General features: G+C 43.8%; 1 protein-coding gene across 1 annotated transcript in view; it reads left to right on the top strand.

Moving 5' to 3' along the window:
- RFTN1 (raftlin, lipid raft linker 1) overlaps nt 1-19,465 on the top strand; it is a 203,248-nt gene that overhangs the window by 97,437 nt on the left and 86,346 nt on the right. The window contains exon 4 of the mRNA XM_011933708.1: nt 12,240-12,348. Coding sequence (XP_011789098.1) covers nt 12,240-12,348 — 109 coding nt within the window. The remainder of the gene's footprint in view (nt 1-12,239; nt 12,349-19,465) is intronic.

Below are 19,465 nucleotides of genomic sequence, written 5' to 3'. Positions count from 1 at the left end.
TAGCCAGGATGGTCTCGATCTCCTGACCTCGTGATCCGCCCGTCTCGGCCTCCCAAAGTGCTGGGATTACAGGCTTGAGCCACCACGCCCGGCCAGTTCCATTATTCTTAACAATGAATCTCGTTTCAAGTGTATATTTTGCCTTGAGGTATTAGCTATTAATAGTGTGAACTCACTGTGATCATCATTATAAAATATTGCTTATTTCATCATTTCTCATGTTTACGATTTTCTGTTTTGTATGTTTTGTTTTATAACATATGTAAGATGTTAGTATAGTGGTACTCAGGAATTTTTTTCTGGCAGGCTGTGTGATCAGAAAAATTTGGAGACAATTGATCCACTCAGCATTTGAGACTCACTGGAACTGGTGGTTCCTGAAGCAGTCAGAATCTTGCTACTCAAAGTGTGATCCAGGGACCAGCAGCATCAGCATCACCTGAGAGCTCTTAGAGATGGAGACTCTCAGGCCTACCCAGACCTGTCAAATCAGAGTCTGTTCTTTAACAAGGTTCCAGATGATTTGTACACACATTAAAGTTTGAGAACAGAATTAAGCTGTGTTTTCCTGTAACACAGCCATTAGCCATGTATAGCCATTTAAATTGTTAAAATTAAGTAAGATTAAAAATTCATTTCTTCAGTTGCACTGGCTGCATTTCAGGTGCTCAGTAGCAAAACATGGGTAGTGGCTTTTTTGCTGAACTGTGCAGATATAGAACATTTCTCTCACCTAACTCAGGTGGGATGTTTTGGAAAAGAAGAAAACAATCAGCAAAGTTTAATGTGGAACATGTGTGTTCAATGCACATAGAGAAGAGGCTTCTTGTAACCTAACTGGACAGGGCCCATGAGAGAGTCTTATGAACATCATTCCTATGTTGCTTTGCTAATTATTATCAGTGTGTTTTTTAATAATAGCAAAAAAGCTATTATTGCTATTTTTGTTTGCAGATATGTGACTTTTCTGAACCAGTAAATGTCAGGCAGACTGCTTTTATTCAGTGTTCTCTTTGCGTTAAAATATTATTAATATGCATCGCTACTAATATTAGTTCTTTCTACATCTGTCAATGTAAAGGAGAGCCTTGCAGCATTCCAGAGAAAGCAGGACCCTCCCCCAGCTCCCATTCTGTGTGGCTGCTCTCCTCTTTTCTGTAGCCCAGCTCGCTGGGGATTGAAATTCTTCCACAACTCCATTAGACAGGGAGCACCGAGGCAAAGTTTGTCTGTTTTCCTCTTGGTCTTTACAATTAACAGTGCCCTCCTTGTAGTGCACAGTGGCTGATGGTTTGTCTCCCAGGGAGCCAGCCCTGACAGTCAGTAAGCAGTGAGATAGGATGATTTCTCTAGAATAAATAGCAGGATCGGATAGTTAAATGTCCCCAGTGAGGTGTCCCCAGTAGGCGTGCACAGCTCTGTGAGAGAGTGTGTGGTGGAAGTATCATTTGCACATCTCCCCCGTCATGTCCAGAATATTCCCAGAGATACCAAACTCTTTTCAACAGAAGTGCTGAATGTCTTCTGGTGGAAGGGGAAGGGAATGTCGGAAGAAAGGACAGTGACTCATCTGTGGGTAAATTCTTCTCCTTCGTTGTGCTTCCTACTTCACAACTCCCCTGGGGGACCCTATACTGAGGTGTGTTATTTAAAGATTCGCTAGGATTTTTACTTGACTATTTTTTCTTCAAGTATTTCTTCAGTTTTGCTATAGGGGAAACTTTTAACTCCAACAGCCTCATTGCATTTGTGTAGATTTGGTTCATTTTGCAAAGAGGGTTCATAAAATTATGGGAAACCTTTTCCCTATTGTACTGGGAGCATCTTTGGGAAGGTTCAGGTTATTCCTCTGCCCACAACCACCACCAATTGCAGGGACAAGAAATATTGCCCTTCCATCTGCCCACTCCCTTCGACAAAAATCTCAGCACAGTTCTCATTGCTGCTGTCCTAAAATATACTTCCCCTCTTCCTGCATCATACACACTGCCGCCTGCTTAATCTTCCCAGAATCTGTCGTAGGATCTTTCTAAGGCCACCCGTGACTCTTCTTTACTTCACAGTTAAGGAGAGTACCATCCTTTCTCACTAACTTTGTTTCCCACTATTCTGCCCCGGTCACTGCAGAGCCGACAGTCACAGACTCGTTCTAACAGTGGATTCACCCACACATTCCCTAGGCTTGTCATTACAGCCCTTGCTGAGTTGCAGGCAACCTGCACCTTCACACACCTTTTGCCTAACTGACCTATTTATTATTTCCGTCATATAACTCATGCTTTTCTCAATCTAGGTCTTCACTAATTTCTGTCCTTAGGCCTAGAATGTCCTTTTATCCATTGTCCCATGAGTAACTTCCATACAGACTCAAAGACTCAGCTCACACACGCCTTGCTCCTTCAATTTTCCCCTGATCCTTGACACTGGAAATAATTGAATTCTCATAGCACTTCTGTTTATATACGGTCTATCTAGACTTAAGGGCAGGATCTAGACTTGAGGGCAGCGCCTTCAATCCCTCATATGTGGTCAGCAGCCAAGCAGGTGATGGATAGGTGAATGAGTAAGTGGAGATTTTTATTGTCATTAGTTATGCATAAGTTGATGAAACTAGGAATAGCCTTCTTTTTCTTTCATTGACAAATCTCTTTCAGATCTATAGCTCAGTTCTCTCCCTAATACTTCTTTAAAAACAAAAAACAAAACAAAACAAAAAAACTGTTCTGACTATTCTATCTGAGCTTGGTGTTGCTTTGGGAAACAAAATCTTAAAATTCCTTCCTGTTTCCCAGAGATAGAGAATTTGTTTCTGTCAAATGACATTTAGTATTTTTTTTCTGGCTGGAGAAGTGCCTAGTAATCTGTTTGTGTTTGTCACCATTTCTTTTGATTATTTCTAAATGAAGCAAAAATAACCCATTGATGAACTGCACATTCTCTCTCCTTTTCATAATGTCCTGGGAAAAAGAAGACATCGTTTAAACTGATGGTCTTTGAAGAGATCTAAGGGGTTTATGAGCTGAAATGGGATTTATTACATGTTTATTATTTAAAAGTAATGTGTATCATAGTTTTTAGTCACATACTTATTTTTTAGAAGTGTAGTTTACAATAATTTTTTGACAGGGAATTGTTTTTTAGTGGCCTCATTTTAGATCTTCCCATGAGACCAAAATGCATATTCAACTTACTACTTGGCACTTTGTCAATGATTTGAGGGTTAACTGTTTTGCCCGTGACAATCACCAATATTTAAAGCACTCATAAGCTGTAGCAGTACTTGTTACAAAAATGCTATTTTAACGTCTTAGGAAAGGGTTAGGTCCCACCACTGTGAGAGCAGAGTGAGGGGCTGTTTCAATGGGTCAGACAAGGCTGGGCACGGTTGCTCACGCCTGTAATCCCAGAACTTTGGGATGCTGAACTGGAGGATCGCTTGAGCCCAGGAATTTGAGACCAGCCTGGGCAACATGGCAAAACCCTGTCTCTATAAAAAATATAGGCCGGGCGCGGTGGCTCACGCCTGTAATCCCAGCACTTTGGGAGGCCGAGGCGGGCGGATCACAAGGTCAGGAGATCGAGACAATCTTGACTAACACGGTGAAACCCCGTCTCTGCTAAAAATACAAAAAATTAGCCAGGCACGGTGGCAGGTGCCTGTAGTCCCAGCTACTCGGGAGGCTGAGACAGGAGAATGGCATGAACCCGGGAGGCGGAGCTTGCAGTGAGCTGAGATCGCGCCACTACACTCCAGCCTGGGCGATGAGCAAGACTCCATCTCAAAAAACAAACAAACAAACAAAATATATATATATATATATATATATAAATATTAGCCGGGTGTGGTGGTGCATGCCTGTAGTCCCAGCTACTCAGGAGGCTGAGGTGGGAGGATTGCTTGAGCCTGGAAGGCCAAAGCTGCAGGCTTTTATATGAGAACAAAATGTCTAGATTATGTGCTTTGGTTTCAGAAAGAATCTTTCACTCACTGCCCATAGGCCTTTGAATTTGCAGCCCTTGTTTGGCCCTCTGACCCTTCCTCTGCCTGGAGAATGACTACACCACCCTTGGCAGACGCTGGGGTGGTGGTGAGTGAAGATCTCCAGGTACGTCTGAGTTTGCACACAGTTTTCATTATAGTTGATGTTTGTGTATGAGTAATGAGGTCAGCCTGACACAGAATAGGTGGTCTTTTATTATGTTCTGAAATAACCCTGACATCTGTAGCCAGTTGTGTTGACATTTGAATTTCTCCGGCATGTGGGCACGTAGACTCTTTGCTCTCTCCTTCCTTACAGTTAGGAAAGGCTCATGTACAAGTGCTCAGTGTCCAAATCTACTTTCATATGTTTGTTTGACAAGCATTATTTAGTGTGTGTGTGGTTTTTTCACTTGTTCACATTCAGTTTTGGCCCAAGTTCTGGATATAAGGTGTTAAAGAAAGGAGGACTGTTTGGAATGACAGAGAAGTTCTGGAGGCCAGGTGCAGTGGCTGATGCCTGTGTTCCCAGCACTTTGGGAGGCTGAGGTGGGAGGATCACTTGATCTCAGGAGTTTGAGTCCATCCTGGGCAACATAGGGAGAACTCATCTTTACTAAAATTCAAAAAAAAATTAGCCAGACATTGTAGCATGTGCCTGTAGTCCCAGCTACTTGGGGGGCTGAGGTGGGAGGATTGCTTGAGCCCAGGAAGTTGAGGCTGCAGTGAGCCCTTGATCATGCCACTGCACTTCAGCCTGGGCAACAGAGCGAGACCCTGTCTCAAAAAGAAAAAAAAGAAAGAAAGAAAGAAAAACAAGTTCTGGAAATGGATAGTGATGGCGGTTGCACAACATTGTGAATGTACTTAATGCCACTGAATTGTACACTTAAAAATGATTAAAATGGTAAATGTTATGTGATGTGTATTTTACCATAATAAAAAAAATTTAAAAAGTAAGGAAAGCAGGAAGTTGGAAGTAGTTTTGAGTTTTTCTAACCAGAGGAGGCGCAGACCCCATTCTTCTATTTCCGTATCCCTGGTCTTTTTCCTTGAAGGTTTATTTTCCTCTTAGAATGCAAGAGTCCACATTACTCATCTCTATAAGTCACTCTGTCTATTTTTCCCTTTTCCATGGACTTGTTCAGTTATGTCCCAAGGAAAGTCTCTAGGAGAGTGGCAGATACAACATACCCTGCCTAGGAATAAGTTGAGATTTAACAGAAAAGTTGCGAAAGTATTACAGAGAATTCTCACATGCGCTTCCCCACGTTTCCCACCACCGTTAATATCTTACATTACCATACTATGTTTGTGAAACTAAGAAATTGACATTGGTACTTCACTATTAATTAAACTGTAGATTTTTATCATTTTTCTGTTAATGTCCTTTTTCAGTTCTAGCATCCAATCCAGGGTACTACACTGCATTTAGTGGTCATGTTGTGATGGCTTTTTAAAACTTAACGGGGCTCAGATGTCTCAGTGGCTTCTCCATTGCCTCCAGCAATCAGAAGGACTCTGCTTATGTGCCTTGTTAAAACTATGTTGCTACACTGTAAGGATTTGAGTTCATTTTGTCGTATTCATTATTGATTTTCAGGAAATCACATCTCTGTCCATAGTATCCTTTTATTCTCACTTCTTTCAGAAAATTCCTTTGGAATGGTGAAGTAGAGCCTCTCGAATCTCCAGCGCTCCGTATAAGAAGGGGTCCCAAGATGTGAGATGGGCCAGAGCTCTTTTTAGTTAATTTTTCCCCAGGCTGTTTCTGAGAAATGACTCAGCAGCAAGAGGATGATTTTTTTTTCAAGGAGCCAAGCTATTCTGAACCCAAATCAACATTTAAATTTGACAATCTGCCCAATTTATATGATTATCTGCCAGATAATCATATAAACAGATTAACAGATTTCTTCACACCTATTTGCATAGGGTGTATGAAATCCAGTTTTCCTCTTGGGATTTCAAGAGGATAAGGAAATTGGAGAGAAGATTATACATTTGTTAATTGAGGAAATTGACAGGATGTCTCATACCCTTCTTGACTTGCTCCCTTGATTTAAATTCCAGGAAAACAAACATGTTCTCTTGGTTTTCTTCCTTCTTCCCTGGTTATTCTTTCTTCAGCTCCTTGGCTGTTTTATCCTCTTTTCTCCCCATCCTCTTCATGGTGGAGGGTCCCAAAATTAAATTCTTAACCCTTCTCTGGCTACATTAATGGAGATCTCATCTAGCCTCATGCTTTAAGTAATACCTGGAGGCTGATGACTCCCAAATTTATATCTCTAGCTGCCTTTCCTGCAGTCCAGACTGTTCTCCTGCCATTCAGACTTGAGTACATATATTCAAGTGTGTATATATATATAATATATAGAATATAATATATATTATATAGAATATAATATATATTTTATATATAGAATATAATATATATATATTCAACTGTCTACCACACATCTCAACTTGGATGTCTTCTGGATATGTCATATTCAACATATCTGAAACTTGAATTATCTTTCTTCCCCACTAAGCCTGTGCCACCCAACCCTTCCCCATCATATTTCTGGCAAAGTCATCCATTCTCCCAGTTGCTAAGGCAAAGATCCTTGGAGTCATCTTCATCTGCTTTCCTCCTTCCACACCCCACAACCTGTTCGTATGAAAATCTTGAAGGTTTTACCTTGGAAATATAACTGGAACCCAGCACTTCTCACTGCTGCTAGGACACTGTTGCCAACCCACTCTGAGCCACCATCACCTCCTGCCTGGACCACTTGGGCTCCTGGCTGCCCCTTACAGCCAGAGAGATCCTTTTTAAAATTCACCATGTCATGTCACTTCTCTGTTCCATACCCTCCATGGACTTCCTCTGTCCTTCTGAGTAAAAGCCATTGTCTTCACCGTGGCCTGAATGTCTATACTATCCAGCTCCCCTGAGGCTCTCCAACTGTGTCTTCCTCCCTGCGCCCTTCTGCACTGAGCCCCAGCCACAGGGCTTCTCTGCATGACCTCAGCTTAGGGCCTTTGCATGGGCTGTTGTTCCCTCTGCCTGGAGAGCTCATGCCCTGGATATTACCATGGTCTGGTCCCTTGCCTCCTGGAAGTCTTTATTCCAAATTTCACCTCTTCAGTGCAGCTATCCTGACCACCCTCATTAAAACTACAGCTGTCTCCCTGCTGCCCCTGCCATTTACCTTACCCTGCTCTGTTTCTTTTTTCCTTTCCTTTTCTTTTCTTTTTTTTTTTTTTTTTTTTTGAGATGGGGTCTCACTCTGTTGCTCAAGCTGGAGTGCAATGGTGCGATCTTGGCTCACTCCAACCTCCACCTCCCAGGTTTAAGCAATTCTGTCTCAGCCTCCCAAGTAACTGGGATTACAGACATGTACCACCATGCCTGGCTAATTTTTGTATTTTTAGTAGAGACAGTGTTTTGCCACGTTGGCCAGGCTGGGCTCTAACCCCTGACCTCAGATGATCCTACCACCTCGGCCTCCCGAAGTGCTAGGATTACTGGCATGAGCAACCGTGCCCAGCCCTTTTCTTTTTTTTTTTTCAAGACTTCCCACCATTGGGCATACTCTGTTAGGTGCTCATGCATTACTATTGCTTATTATCTTTCTCCTCCTATTAGATTGTTAGCTCCATGAAGGCAGAGATTTTGTTTCTTCTATCTATTGATGACTGCTAAAGTATAGTACCTGACACAGTAGTAGTTTAGTCCATATTTAATGAATGAATGAGTAATTATGGACTGTGAAATGTGCTAGGAAGGAAAAGTAAGAACACAATTATAGATGATAATAATAGATCCATAGCAGGTAGGATTTGTTGAGCCTGGATGTTGTACCTCTGTGCTAAGGGCTTTGCTTCTTTTTGTCCTATTTAATCCTTACAGCAATGTTAAGAGAGCGCCATATAATATCCCATTCAATAGTGAAAGAAACTGAAGCACAGAAAGTTTAATTGCCCAAAGGCTCCCAGCTGGTGTATTACCTACCTCTAGTTAGCTCTAGCACCAGTAGCCTCTAACTAGTAAATCTGTTGGAATTTACCAAGTTGGGGATGGTGAGTGATGGAGAAGCATATTTTATTATTAGTCATGCTCTCCTCAGAGTGTCTTTATTTAATTGGACAGTGCTTAGTGTTAATTTCCAGATAAAGTAGGCTGGGTGGAGTGGGGTAGGGGGGGACTTTTGCTGTTAGTCAACCCTGCGTGCATCCCCAGAAATGCATTCTGTGTTTTCTTTTACTTACTGTTTAAAATCAGATATCTCTGTCCTTTCCAAAAGTGGAAGCCATCTGGACTTCTGTCCAGGAGAAGTTGGGTGGTTTCCCATATTCTCTTCCATTCAAATGACATGGCCCTTTGGGGAGCATACCTGGTATTTCCACTACCCCATAGGAAGGTGGCAATGCCTGCTCAGCTGGGAGTTTCAGGTTAATGCTTCTTTCATAGAAACTAGGTTGATAGCAGAATATTTATTCCTTTGTCCTGTGGTATCTTGAACAACTAGGCCACAGCCCCTGGAAGTCACTTCTAGGACATGTCCACTTCTGTCTCCCAGGGTGGTCCCTGCCCTCAGGGACACAGAACACGCCTCACCTGATGGAGGCTGCTGTCAGATGTCTGGTTGAATTTTGTGGGTTTGGGCCTAGTCCTGGCCACCAGTGGGTGGCCTGTTCTAAGCATGAAACTGCCATGTCTTCCTCCCCAGGAACTGTATTTGTTTTCTTTTTTCTTTTTTTTTTTTTTTTGGTATTCGTTTTCTATGCTCTGTAATAAATTATAACAAATTTCATGGTTCAAAATGGTACATATTTATTATCATATGGTTTCTGTAGCTTATCAGGGTTCTTTGCTTCAGGATTTTATCAAGCTGTAATATCAGTGTTGGCTAGGGCTGCAGTCTCATCAGAGACTCAACTGAGGAAAGCCTCATTTCCAGTCTCCCTCAGTTTGTTGGCGGGATTCATCTCCTTGTAGTTGTAGAACTGAGATCTCTGTTTTCTTGCAGCTGTTAGCCAGGGGCTATCCGTAGTTTCTTGCCATGTGGCTCTCTCCTTCTTCCTGATGGCTTTCTTCTTCAAAGTCAGTAAGGGATTCTCTAGCTCAGAGGGAGTCATATAACATAATGCCATCACAGGAGCAACATCCATCACCTTTACCATGTTTTATTGAGTAGACACAAGTCACAGGCCCTGCCCCCACTCAAAGGGCTGCATTGCCCAAAAGTGTGAACACCAGGAGGTGGGGATTTTTGGGAGGGTCATCTTAGGGTGTATTTGCCACAGCAACCATGGTCCTCCCACCACCACCTCACTTCCCCACCTCCAGTGCCAAGAAGCCCAGAAACTCCCTCTGGCAGCCCTAAAGGACTTTGCTAGTGAATTTAATGCTGTTTTTCATAGGATTAGTGGCAAGGAGAGAGTTTCTGTGTGACTGTGCCTTCTGCCTTCAGCTCCTCCTCTGTGAGGCCACAGCTGCACCATCACAGAGTGCTGACTTCAAGGCTTGGCAGCCAGCATCTGTCCTCAAGGGGTTTAGGGATCTTTCCCCCTTCCCGTCCCTTTCAGTTATTCTTCAGTGTTATAATCCTTTCATTTCAAATTGAGGAGCTAATTCTCAAAGGCAGGGGAATGCCTATTACTTGCTCACCTATTCCCCAATATGCATGAAATTTGCTTTTCCAAGAAACCATAGGCTGAGATGTAATTTTCCATGGTTCATCTAAAAAATTTGTAATGCCTATTTTTCTTAATCTTCTGTGCTCCTTTCAGTTCAAATGTAACTGAGTTAATTATTTGATTAAATGAACCAGAGCTTCCTTTCTTGTTATAGAACTTCTTGTTCCAGAACCAAAGATGGTACTTACTAGATTCTATGCTAAAGATGATTCCCTAGAATCGATCTGGGCTGTGAGTTGCTTGCAGACAGACTTGTCTTCCTTTTGTTCATCCTATAAACATTGTACTTAATGGACACAGCATCGACTTGGTCTTTTCGTTTGAAAAGTTTTTTAGTCTATTCGTTTGAAATCTCTATGGATATTTCTAAATAACCTCATATAGACTGACATTAGTTTCCATGTAACAGAGCAGCTGGATTTTAGATTTTAGAACCCCCTTCCCTCATCCTGATTTTTGTTGTTTGAGACCTCACATGATACGTATGACAGTGTGTCTTGACCAAATCTTCTTTTTCAAAAGTCTGGAATCATCTGCCTTAGTTCCTCGTAATAGGTCTTTTGTTTAGGGAGGAAATTAAAACATGAGTCTAGTCTCTGACAAGTATTAAGGCAAAAAGGTTAGGGTTCAGAATTGGTTTATTCTTTTGGAATTAGTTTGTCCCAGATTGAAATCAGTTTATTCTTTTACATTTTGAATGTGTGCACCACAGTGCCCTACCTTTGGAAGGGTATGTTAGAAGGAAAATAAAAATAAGCTGTTGAAGTTTGTTTACCAAATCACAGTGGCACAGTTGAGGAAAACCAAATCCTCTTTCATTTTTTTCACTTTTAAATTTAAGGTGAATCATACACAGATGGTTAATGGTAGCCTAATTGCTTTTAATGCTGTATAAGAATCTTAGAAATTCATTTAAAATGTTATAGCAAATACACAGTTAGAAACTGGTGAGATGCATGTACCTCAGGAGTTCAGTGTGGAAGCACCTGCTGTATGGATTTTCTGGACAGTCCTGCTCTCACAGGGGCTGCAGGGGCCCTGCTCTCACAGGGGCTGCAGGGGCCCATCTTCGGTAGAGCAGCCTCATAAGTGGGCCAGGAGGGCTCTGCTCCCTCCTCCACCAGTGCAGATGAGCTGTGTACATGAGCCCTGGACAAGGAGCTGGGAGCTTTGGTCTCTAATTCCCACTCCCCAATACCACAAGCCACCTAGGAAAGATAGCACATTCTGCCAGCCCGTAGCTGCAGGACCACTCTTGTTGCCTTATGCCTGGCTGGGCCAAGGAATCCCCTTCAATTTCTGACAACCACGTGGCTTCCACTAGAGTGTCATACAGGAGCCCTGCCTGTGAATGGCTGTGAAGTGGTGGGATTTCCTCCCAGTGAGCTCTTGCTGCTGGCTCTCCTGAATGGGTGCAGTTTTGAACTGTGCTGTATCACAGGGATGTCTGTGTGGTGGTGCTTTGAACTGTGCTGTATCACAGGGATGTCTGTGTGGTGGCGCTTTGGAAAGCAGTCCCTGTGTGCAGAGATGGCAGGGTGTGCTGGGAAGCCTCTCCTTTGACAGCAAGACCGCAGGCCTTCACCTCAGACAGCCCTTTACACCCACACTGTTTTCCCAGAATTTCTTTTAGTTGCTTGGTAGTCTTTCTTTAATGCATCTTTAATTTTGATAGATTTTGTCAGATTGCCCTCTAAAGGGGTTGAACCCTTTTAAAGTCTTTTTAAAATTAATTTTTAATTTTCTAAGTGATATAGGAATATATTCTTTTCATTTAAAAATGAAAAAAATTAGGGATTATGGCTAAAGTCACTTTTGATCACCACCCCCACACCCATACCATAATCACCTAGCCCCAGTTCCCACATAAGCCCTCCCCATTCCCCAGGGGTACCTGCTATTATTGGTTCTGTGTATGTCTTGCTTGTTCTTTTCCTGTGCCCTGGCAGATATAAACCAATGGGAAATAGACATTACTGGAGTGAGCATTTGTATGTGTGTGTATGTGTGTGTGTAACATGTAAGCTGTATTGTACCAAACCCGTCATTCTATAATGATGTGTTTTACATGATGCTGCATCTTGGAGGTCTTTCTATGATGTGGATCTGTATGTATTAATTGAGTAGTTTCCATAAACTATTTTTCATCAGTGCCTTTTTGGCATTACTTTCAGGAAAGAATTTGGGGCTTCATTAAAGACCCAGTGATTCTTTTTTTAAAAAAAAAAAATAATATGCATCTGGGCGCAGTGGCTCACGTCTGTCATCCCAGCACTCTGGGAGGCCAAGGCGGGCGGATCACCTGAGGTCAGGAGTTCCAGACCAGCCTGTCCAACATGGTGAAACCCCGTCTCTACTAAAAATACAAAAATTAGCCAGGCGTGGTAGTGGGCGCCTGTAATCCCAGCTATTCGGGAGGCTGAGGCAGGAGAATTGCTTGAACCTGGGAGTTGGGGGTTGCAGTTAGCCAAGATTGCATCATTGCATTCCAGCCTGGGTGACAAGAGTGAGACTGTCTCCAAATTATGCAAGATATTAATCTGTTTGTGTGTGTGTTTTTCTGTCTCTTCAGATCTCAGAAAACTGATCTTCACAATGAAGGCTACATCTTGGAATTAGATTGCTGTTCCTCCTTAGACCACCTGACAGACCAGAAACTCATCCCAGAGTTCATTAAGAAGGTGAGCGCTGCAGTCAGGGTACCATTGAAGAGGTTTGCGAGTGTTCACCTGAGTGAACAGGCAGGGAGCTGGCTTAGGGCAGATCAGCCACACTCGAGAGGCCATGCAAAAGCTGTGACCTAAACCTTTGGCAGCCCCACAGGGCAACAGCCCTCTCCAGAGCTGACTCTGGAACAAGCTGGCTAACCCCTCCTTCCCAGGCGTGCAGGAGCCTGGGTCCTATCTGTTCCAGCTGGAGTGGGGTTAACAGCTGACAGAGCTGCAGGCCAGCGCCAGGACTCCTTTCAAACCCTCAAGGTAATATAACTTCCCAGACCCCACCTTCCTTTAATCTATGGGTCTTCATTGCTGCAAGCCCCCTTCCCTTCCTCGTGTGGGAGCATGCCAGAGTCCTGGGCCACCCACATTGGATCATACCAGGGAAAACTGCCTAGTTGCAGGGAATTCATATCTGCCCAGAAATATGTCTGGTTTTGAACCTTTCTTCATGCCATATGAGGTTTTGTGCCCAACCGTAGGGTCTACTTGAGTTTTAATATGATATTTACCACAGAAGGAATATCCTAGCCCCAAACTGGAGCTGAGTTCACTGCTTGATGCTTATCTTGTTCTTTCTTACCCAGTGTTCCCTAGTAATTGACAATTCCCCACCCCATACAGGTGATTGTGATTTGAGGTCCAATCAGCCAATTAGGGAATTTGTTAATAAACATTGTCAGCTGTCAGCTTTGGGCCAGGACTAGATGCTGCGATACGGAGAATAAAACAGCCGAACTAGTGAGTTTTGCCAGCAGGAAGTGGCCGGAGCTGAGGAGCAAGGGGATCCAGAAGGTACCTGAAGCCGAGATGGGAAGGATGACGGGGTGTCTTTGGGGATGCGGCTGTGCTCGGGCAGGCTGGGGAGCCCTCCAAACAGGGAACAGTGTACCTGGGGGCCTGAGGCAGGAGGGAGCGAGAGGAATCAAAAGAACACCGGGGGAGAGTGAGGGTCGGGAGAAGGGGCCAGAGACAGCTGGGACTGGACTGTAAAGGCAGCGGGAAGGCGTTGAGAGGAATTTTGTAGAACAGTGAAATGATTAGGTTGTCCCTTTAAAGGAGATTTGTTTTCCTGCTGCCACCCTCCCTTCAACATGTATTGAGTGTTCAGGCTCCAGGGACTCTGGGAGTAGCCACTCATGTATGGCTCATGTGTAGGTCTATGGGCCATAGACCAGGAGCCAGATGATCTCTGAGGTCAGAATTTCTAGTAATTTTACTAGGATGAGGGAGGCTCTTGCTACTCTGGTAGAATTCAGATTATTATTTAAGAAATGGGGGGTGGGGAAAGTAGCTTTTGTTCACATATGCATAAGCCTGAGAACACAAGTGTTTTTATAACTCATGTAGCTTTCTATAGAAATAGAGCCATCTTTGTTTGGATTGCTGCAAATAATCAACTTGTATAGGGACATCCTAGAGATAGAATTTACCCTATGATCTGAATACTGGGAAAAAATCATTTTAGAAATGGTTTTATAATTAAGACTCAGATGCTTGGAATATTTGAGGGGTTAGCAAGTAAAAGGAAGGCATGAGGCTCTGCCCACTCTCAAATATGCTCTTTAAAAACATGTGATTTGAGGCTGGGCACAGTGGCTCAGCCTGTAATCCCAACACTCTGGGAGGTTGAGACAAAAGGATTGCTTGAGCCCAGGAGTTTGAGATTAGACTGGGCTACATAGCGAGACCCCCATCTCTGCGAAAAAAAGAGAAAAAAAAGTCTTTTTAAAAAGCCGAGCATGGTGGTGCTTGACCATGTTCCTAGCTACTCTAGAGGCTGGAGAGGTGGGAGAATTGCTTGAGCCCAGGAGTTTGAGACCACAGTGAGGTATGATTGCACCACTGCACTCCAGTCTGGGTGACAGAGTAAGACCCAGCCTCTTAAAAGAAAGAAAACGTATGAGTTGATATGAGTTGGTGACTTTGTCTTAACCAAATTAGATCATTGCATGACTGACCCATTGAGACAGTGGTCCTGTCTCAGTTCTTCAGGAAACAGCCCGATTTGCGGGCTACTGGGGTATCGTTTCTGTAGTACCCAAGTGGAGATGTACATCTGTCCAATGGAAAATGCCTTCAAAGTTAGGGTTTTTATGCCCTGAAGGACATTAGCCAGACTTTATTTTAACTTTTATACCAGTATTCTTTTTTTCCCCACTGAGTATGTGTGTATACACACGTGTATCTGATGATTCATCAGGTAATTCGTTAAGTAAATGACACCTGCTCATTCTGTAGTTGTATAATAAGTCCTTAACACTGTCAGTAGGTTCTTGGAAACTGACTTTTAGTGAAACAGCATACAGCAGGTCCTCAATTTCATTCAATGTGGTGTAGTTTTAACCTTGAAAAGAAAATTGGTTTTGTCATTTTGCTCAAAGTCTCAGTTCCCAGGAACCTACTGATAACATTAAGTGAATACTTACAGTATAAGAATTCTGTTCTTAACATTTTGAAAATAATATGCTTTAAAGCCCATCATATCATCCTGCTGCTGTTATACACTTGGTTTTTAAATAAGACAGACTGGACAGCTTGCACGCCAGGGCAGCAGTGAGATTTCTGACCTGGAGTGCCTCCAGATGTCTATCCCAGAGTTCCATCTGTGTTCTTCTAAACAGAAATGTGGCTTATGGTCATTCCTGCCTTGGAGGAGCCAGGTGTATTGAGGTTGCCCCTCCATTAGCCCCCACATTGTCTGTCAGTGGACAGGGCTGGACTTGGAAAGACCCAGCATTTCTCGCTGTCGTTGCTGGCTGTGGTTTTAGTTTCTAGTCCAGTTGCCATGACAACAAGAAGTGGGACAAAATAATGGAACTGGGCCCCCTTCCCCCTACTCCTCTTTTCTGTTGCTGGCCATAATTTCTAAAGAAAATACCACCTCTGTGTGCAAAGAGCAGAGGACAACTCCATGTACTTCTCCAGTGCCCAGGGCTATTCCAACTGATGGCTGAATTTTACATGTGTAAATTTTTCTGTCATCACACCAGGTAGAAGACCACAGGTGCTTCCCAGGAAGAAGAATGCTAAAAACCATTTGTGGGTTTTTTTCATTGCAAATATTTAATGAATAGCTTTGGCCGTATTTATATATATATAGTGGTGACACTTGTTAATTGCCGTTCAGTTAGGTCAAGATGAAGCTGTGTCATTGGTTGCCTTAGATGCAGTCATTACTTTCTATCTGGGTCATTATTTTGTGTGAAATAATGGCTCCTATTCCTATGACAAGTAGATTCATCTTAGGATGAGATGGTAATTAACTCGTTTTGTCATAGTACCATCATGCAGGACAGGTTCATATTCTTCTCTGCATATTAGAATTAAACTCAGAGTGATTAGATTTTTTTATAAGAACAATGCCCCAGTATTATTTTTCCACCAAATGTTTTAAATTAGCAGAACCTTTGGATAGAGGACATGGATAGAAGGAGGGAAGGAAGATTTCATTATTTCTCACAATTAGGAAAAGTAAAGTCATCTGTGTCTGTATCATGTAAAATTAGCTGAAGACGCCATAATTTACGGCCCACTCCATCATGACTTTTCAGAGAGTGTGAAGGGAGTTGTGTAAAGATAATGATGACTCCATTCCTTTTGATGTGGTCTGACAATTTCTCTGAGTGCTCTAGCTAGTCAAATGAAATCTACGTTACTGCATTTTGTTTTCTCCTGTTGTGTCCTGCTGTGCTCCATTCTACTGGCCCTTTATGGAAATTAGTTATTATGGACAACAGAACATTTAAAATGCAGAGTTATGGGCAAACTTGGAGACATTTTTTTTCTAAGTCCTAGAGCCGAATGCTTGAGGGATGAAGAATTGAGAAGCTATGAGAGAGTGATGGTGCTGCCAGAATTCCTTTGGTAGGAGGGCTCAACCAGCCCATCAGGTACACCCAGAGACTGTGTGGCTGGCAGATCCGTGGGGGCCTCTGGAATTTCCCACTCCTCAGAGCTCCCAGAGGATTGTAAAGCAGAGTGACACAGAATGAAGAGCCTACGTGTTCATCTGCAAATTGCTGTTCATTCATGAGAGCGTCTATGGGAAAGGCCTACAGTTTGGAGAGGACTTTGAAGTTTTCAGTCATTGGGCACACTTTCTGGCATGTGCTTCTGGTCTCTCAAAAGTTCCATATGAGAGACCAGAATGACAGTGGAGTCTCCCTTCTAGACACCAGGAAACTAAGCTCGAGGGGCAGAGGGCTTTGCCCAGGGGCTGGAACTGCTAAATGATGGAGCCTGGATTAGATCCTCCATAGGAGAGGCACGAGTGGGCAGCCAAGGGGCTTCAGAGTGGCCAGAAGTTTCTTTGGCTAGGTGGACCGGAGAGAGCTCTGCAAAGTGAGGGACTGAGACTGGAGGAGACTGAGAGGCGAGGTAGGCAGCTCTATTGCTGGCGTGGACAGGAGCATAGGCTGAAGGCATAAGGCTGAGGAAGAGCCAAGTCCTGTCTGGCTTGAGTGTGGGATGGACAAAGAGAGAAGGAAGCCTATGCTGGGTGGGCTTCCTTTGATTACGTGGAGCAGAGCCCTAGTCCGGCGAGCTCCAGTGAGTCAGGTGAGTTTACTGTAAAGATGTAGGGAATGGCATGGAGCCCCAGGGCAGAAATACAGAAAACCAGGAGAAAAACAAACAAAAATAAATATGGGTGTGTCTGTCTCTCATATGCTGCTGGCCCATATTTGTGTTTCTATGGTATTTAAATTTAAAATAAGATTTTACTCTGCAGAGGGAATCCTCTTTATGTATCAGGCAAATCTTATGCTGAAGTGCTCATGTCCACTCTACCTTTAACCCTCATCTCTCGCCTGTGAAGACTTATCCTCATTTGACAGATGAAACTGAGACACAGAGAAGCTATGCACTTTGCCCAAAGTTATAACTGCGCATGGCGGGAGTGGGATATGAACCCAGCCTGTTGGACCCAGAGGCCACGTTCATGGGCAGTTGGCCATGCTACCTCTCCTGCATAGCTTGTCCCTTTGTGGACAGAGGCGGAGGTTGTCGGAGCCAGGATGTGAGGTTGAGAATAGGAGGCAAATGGCTGTAACACATGTTGGATACATGGGGTCAGATGTTGGAGTGCCTCGAAGGTGTCCCCTCAGTGAAGGATGGGCTCCAGGCCTTGCTGCCCAGGTTCTGCTGATGGAAATTGCTTCGTCCTGTCTGCAGGAGAAAACCACACTCTTTGCCCTTGTCCAGACAAGACATGGGGGCCTTTGCCTTCAGGCCCTCAGCTCTGGGCTCTGTTCCCCAGGTTGACTCCCTTTTGTGATGGAGCTCCTGACCTCCCTGATCAACTTAAGAACTAGATTCATCTTGCACTGGCCCATTGAGCCTTTGCAATGAAGACCGTTGAGGGGTGGCCGGACACACTCAACGAGTGTGCTGTCCTGGATTATACCAAGTACATTGTCCTTCAGAAAACCGAATGATGCTACTTATGCCTCAACCTAAAGAAAGCACCTTGACAGATGTAAACATCTCAATGGCTCCTTTTAATGAAACAGAATATCCCAAACCTCTGGGATGATGAAATTTCGCCTGTGTTATATAGATGACTCATCATTTACTTTCTGGCTGATTGTTGAGTATTCAGAGCTTCATTTCCACAAGTGCAGTGCAGAGAGTCTAATTTTAATTAGGGTAAGATGCTGATTCAGAGTGAAATGAAAATTATGTTAAAAAGGCTCTCCTGTGCTTGCTGCACCCGAACCCACCCACAAACCAAGAGAATAGTGACATTTAAAACAGATGACCCTGGGGAGGGTGGGTGTTGGGGGAAGTAAAGGCAGAAAATGGAGAGTCATCCCAGCAATGAGTATGTCCTCAGAGTGGAAGATAGCTGGTGGCTGGCGCAGGGCTTGCGGGGGCAGTGGGGTGCCCTGCTCACTGTTGTATCTTCAGGACTTAATACATAAGCATCAAGTTAATGGATACATTGAAAGAGAGGAATAATCACTAAACCTTTGTGTCATTGAAGGGGAGAGAGGTGCCAAGGATGACACCTGAGTGACTCAGGTGTGACATGGGGTCATCTGTAAGGACCAAGAACACAGCATGAGGAGCCCTGGGGCAGAGGTGATGAGAACAGGGATGGTTGTATAGAGACTTGAGGGGTCAGGGGGACACTCAGGGAACATTCCAGAAGGCAACTGTGGTTGTTGGGTTGGGACTTGCAAGGAGGCCAGGAACAGAGATGTGGGTGTCTGAGGTGTCAACCCTGAGACCAGGCAGGAATGGTGGTGAGGATGGTCATCCAGTGGTACACGCCCATCTCAAGAGGTAGCTTCCACTGAGCCTCTGCTCTCTGATGCCTGGTGGAAATATGGACCCAGAATTGGCTTTATTTTAGAGAAGTTGGTAAGTTTATATCGTGAGGTTTCTTGGTTTTTCAGTGTAAGCAGACAGATCTATTAAAAAGACTGCAAGATCTAGACCAGTTTGTCTCACGCTATCTGTGGTGAGGGACCAATTTTCTCCCGATTCATAACGGAGATATACTTTGATAGAATCCAGAGAAAGAAAAATAGCACTTTTCCAAGGTAGAGGGAGGAACAGAAGAGTGTGATTACAGAATCCATGGGAAGAGCATGCTTTGAGAAGACATGGAGAATAGTATCAAAAGCCGGGAGGATGTCAAGTGGGAGGGGGCCACTGGTAAGTCTTACAAGAGCAGTTGTCATGGTGTAGAACAGGCAGAGGACTTCCCGCCATGGGCTTAAGTAAATATGTTTAGAAGGACAGAAGAGCAGTTTAAACAGATTTGAGCCCCCACCCCGTCTTTTTTTTTTTTTTTTTTTTTTTTTTGAAACATGGCTTTATTCCGTTGCCCAGGCTGGAGTATAGTGGCACAATAACAGCTCACTGCAGCCTCGACCTACCCAGGCTCAGATGATCCTCCCACCTCAGCCTCCCACGCCCAGCTAATTTTGTTAGAGACAGCATTTCACCATGTGGTCTCAAACCAACAAGGTTTTACCAGGTTGGTCTCGAATTCCTGGGCTTAAGCGATTGGTCCCTCCTTGGCTTTTCAAAGTGCTGGGATTCCAGGCATGAGCCACCATGCCTGGAAGAT

Source organism: Colobus angolensis, unplaced genomic scaffold (genome assembly GCF_000951035.1).
Source record: "Colobus angolensis palliatus isolate OR3802 unplaced genomic scaffold, Cang.pa_1.0 Scaffold129, whole genome shotgun sequence".
NCBI lineage: Eukaryota > Metazoa > Chordata > Mammalia > Primates > Cercopithecidae > Colobus > Colobus angolensis.
The sequence above is the reverse complement of the archived record's forward strand: the minus strand, read 5'-3'. Positions and strand labels throughout refer to the sequence as shown.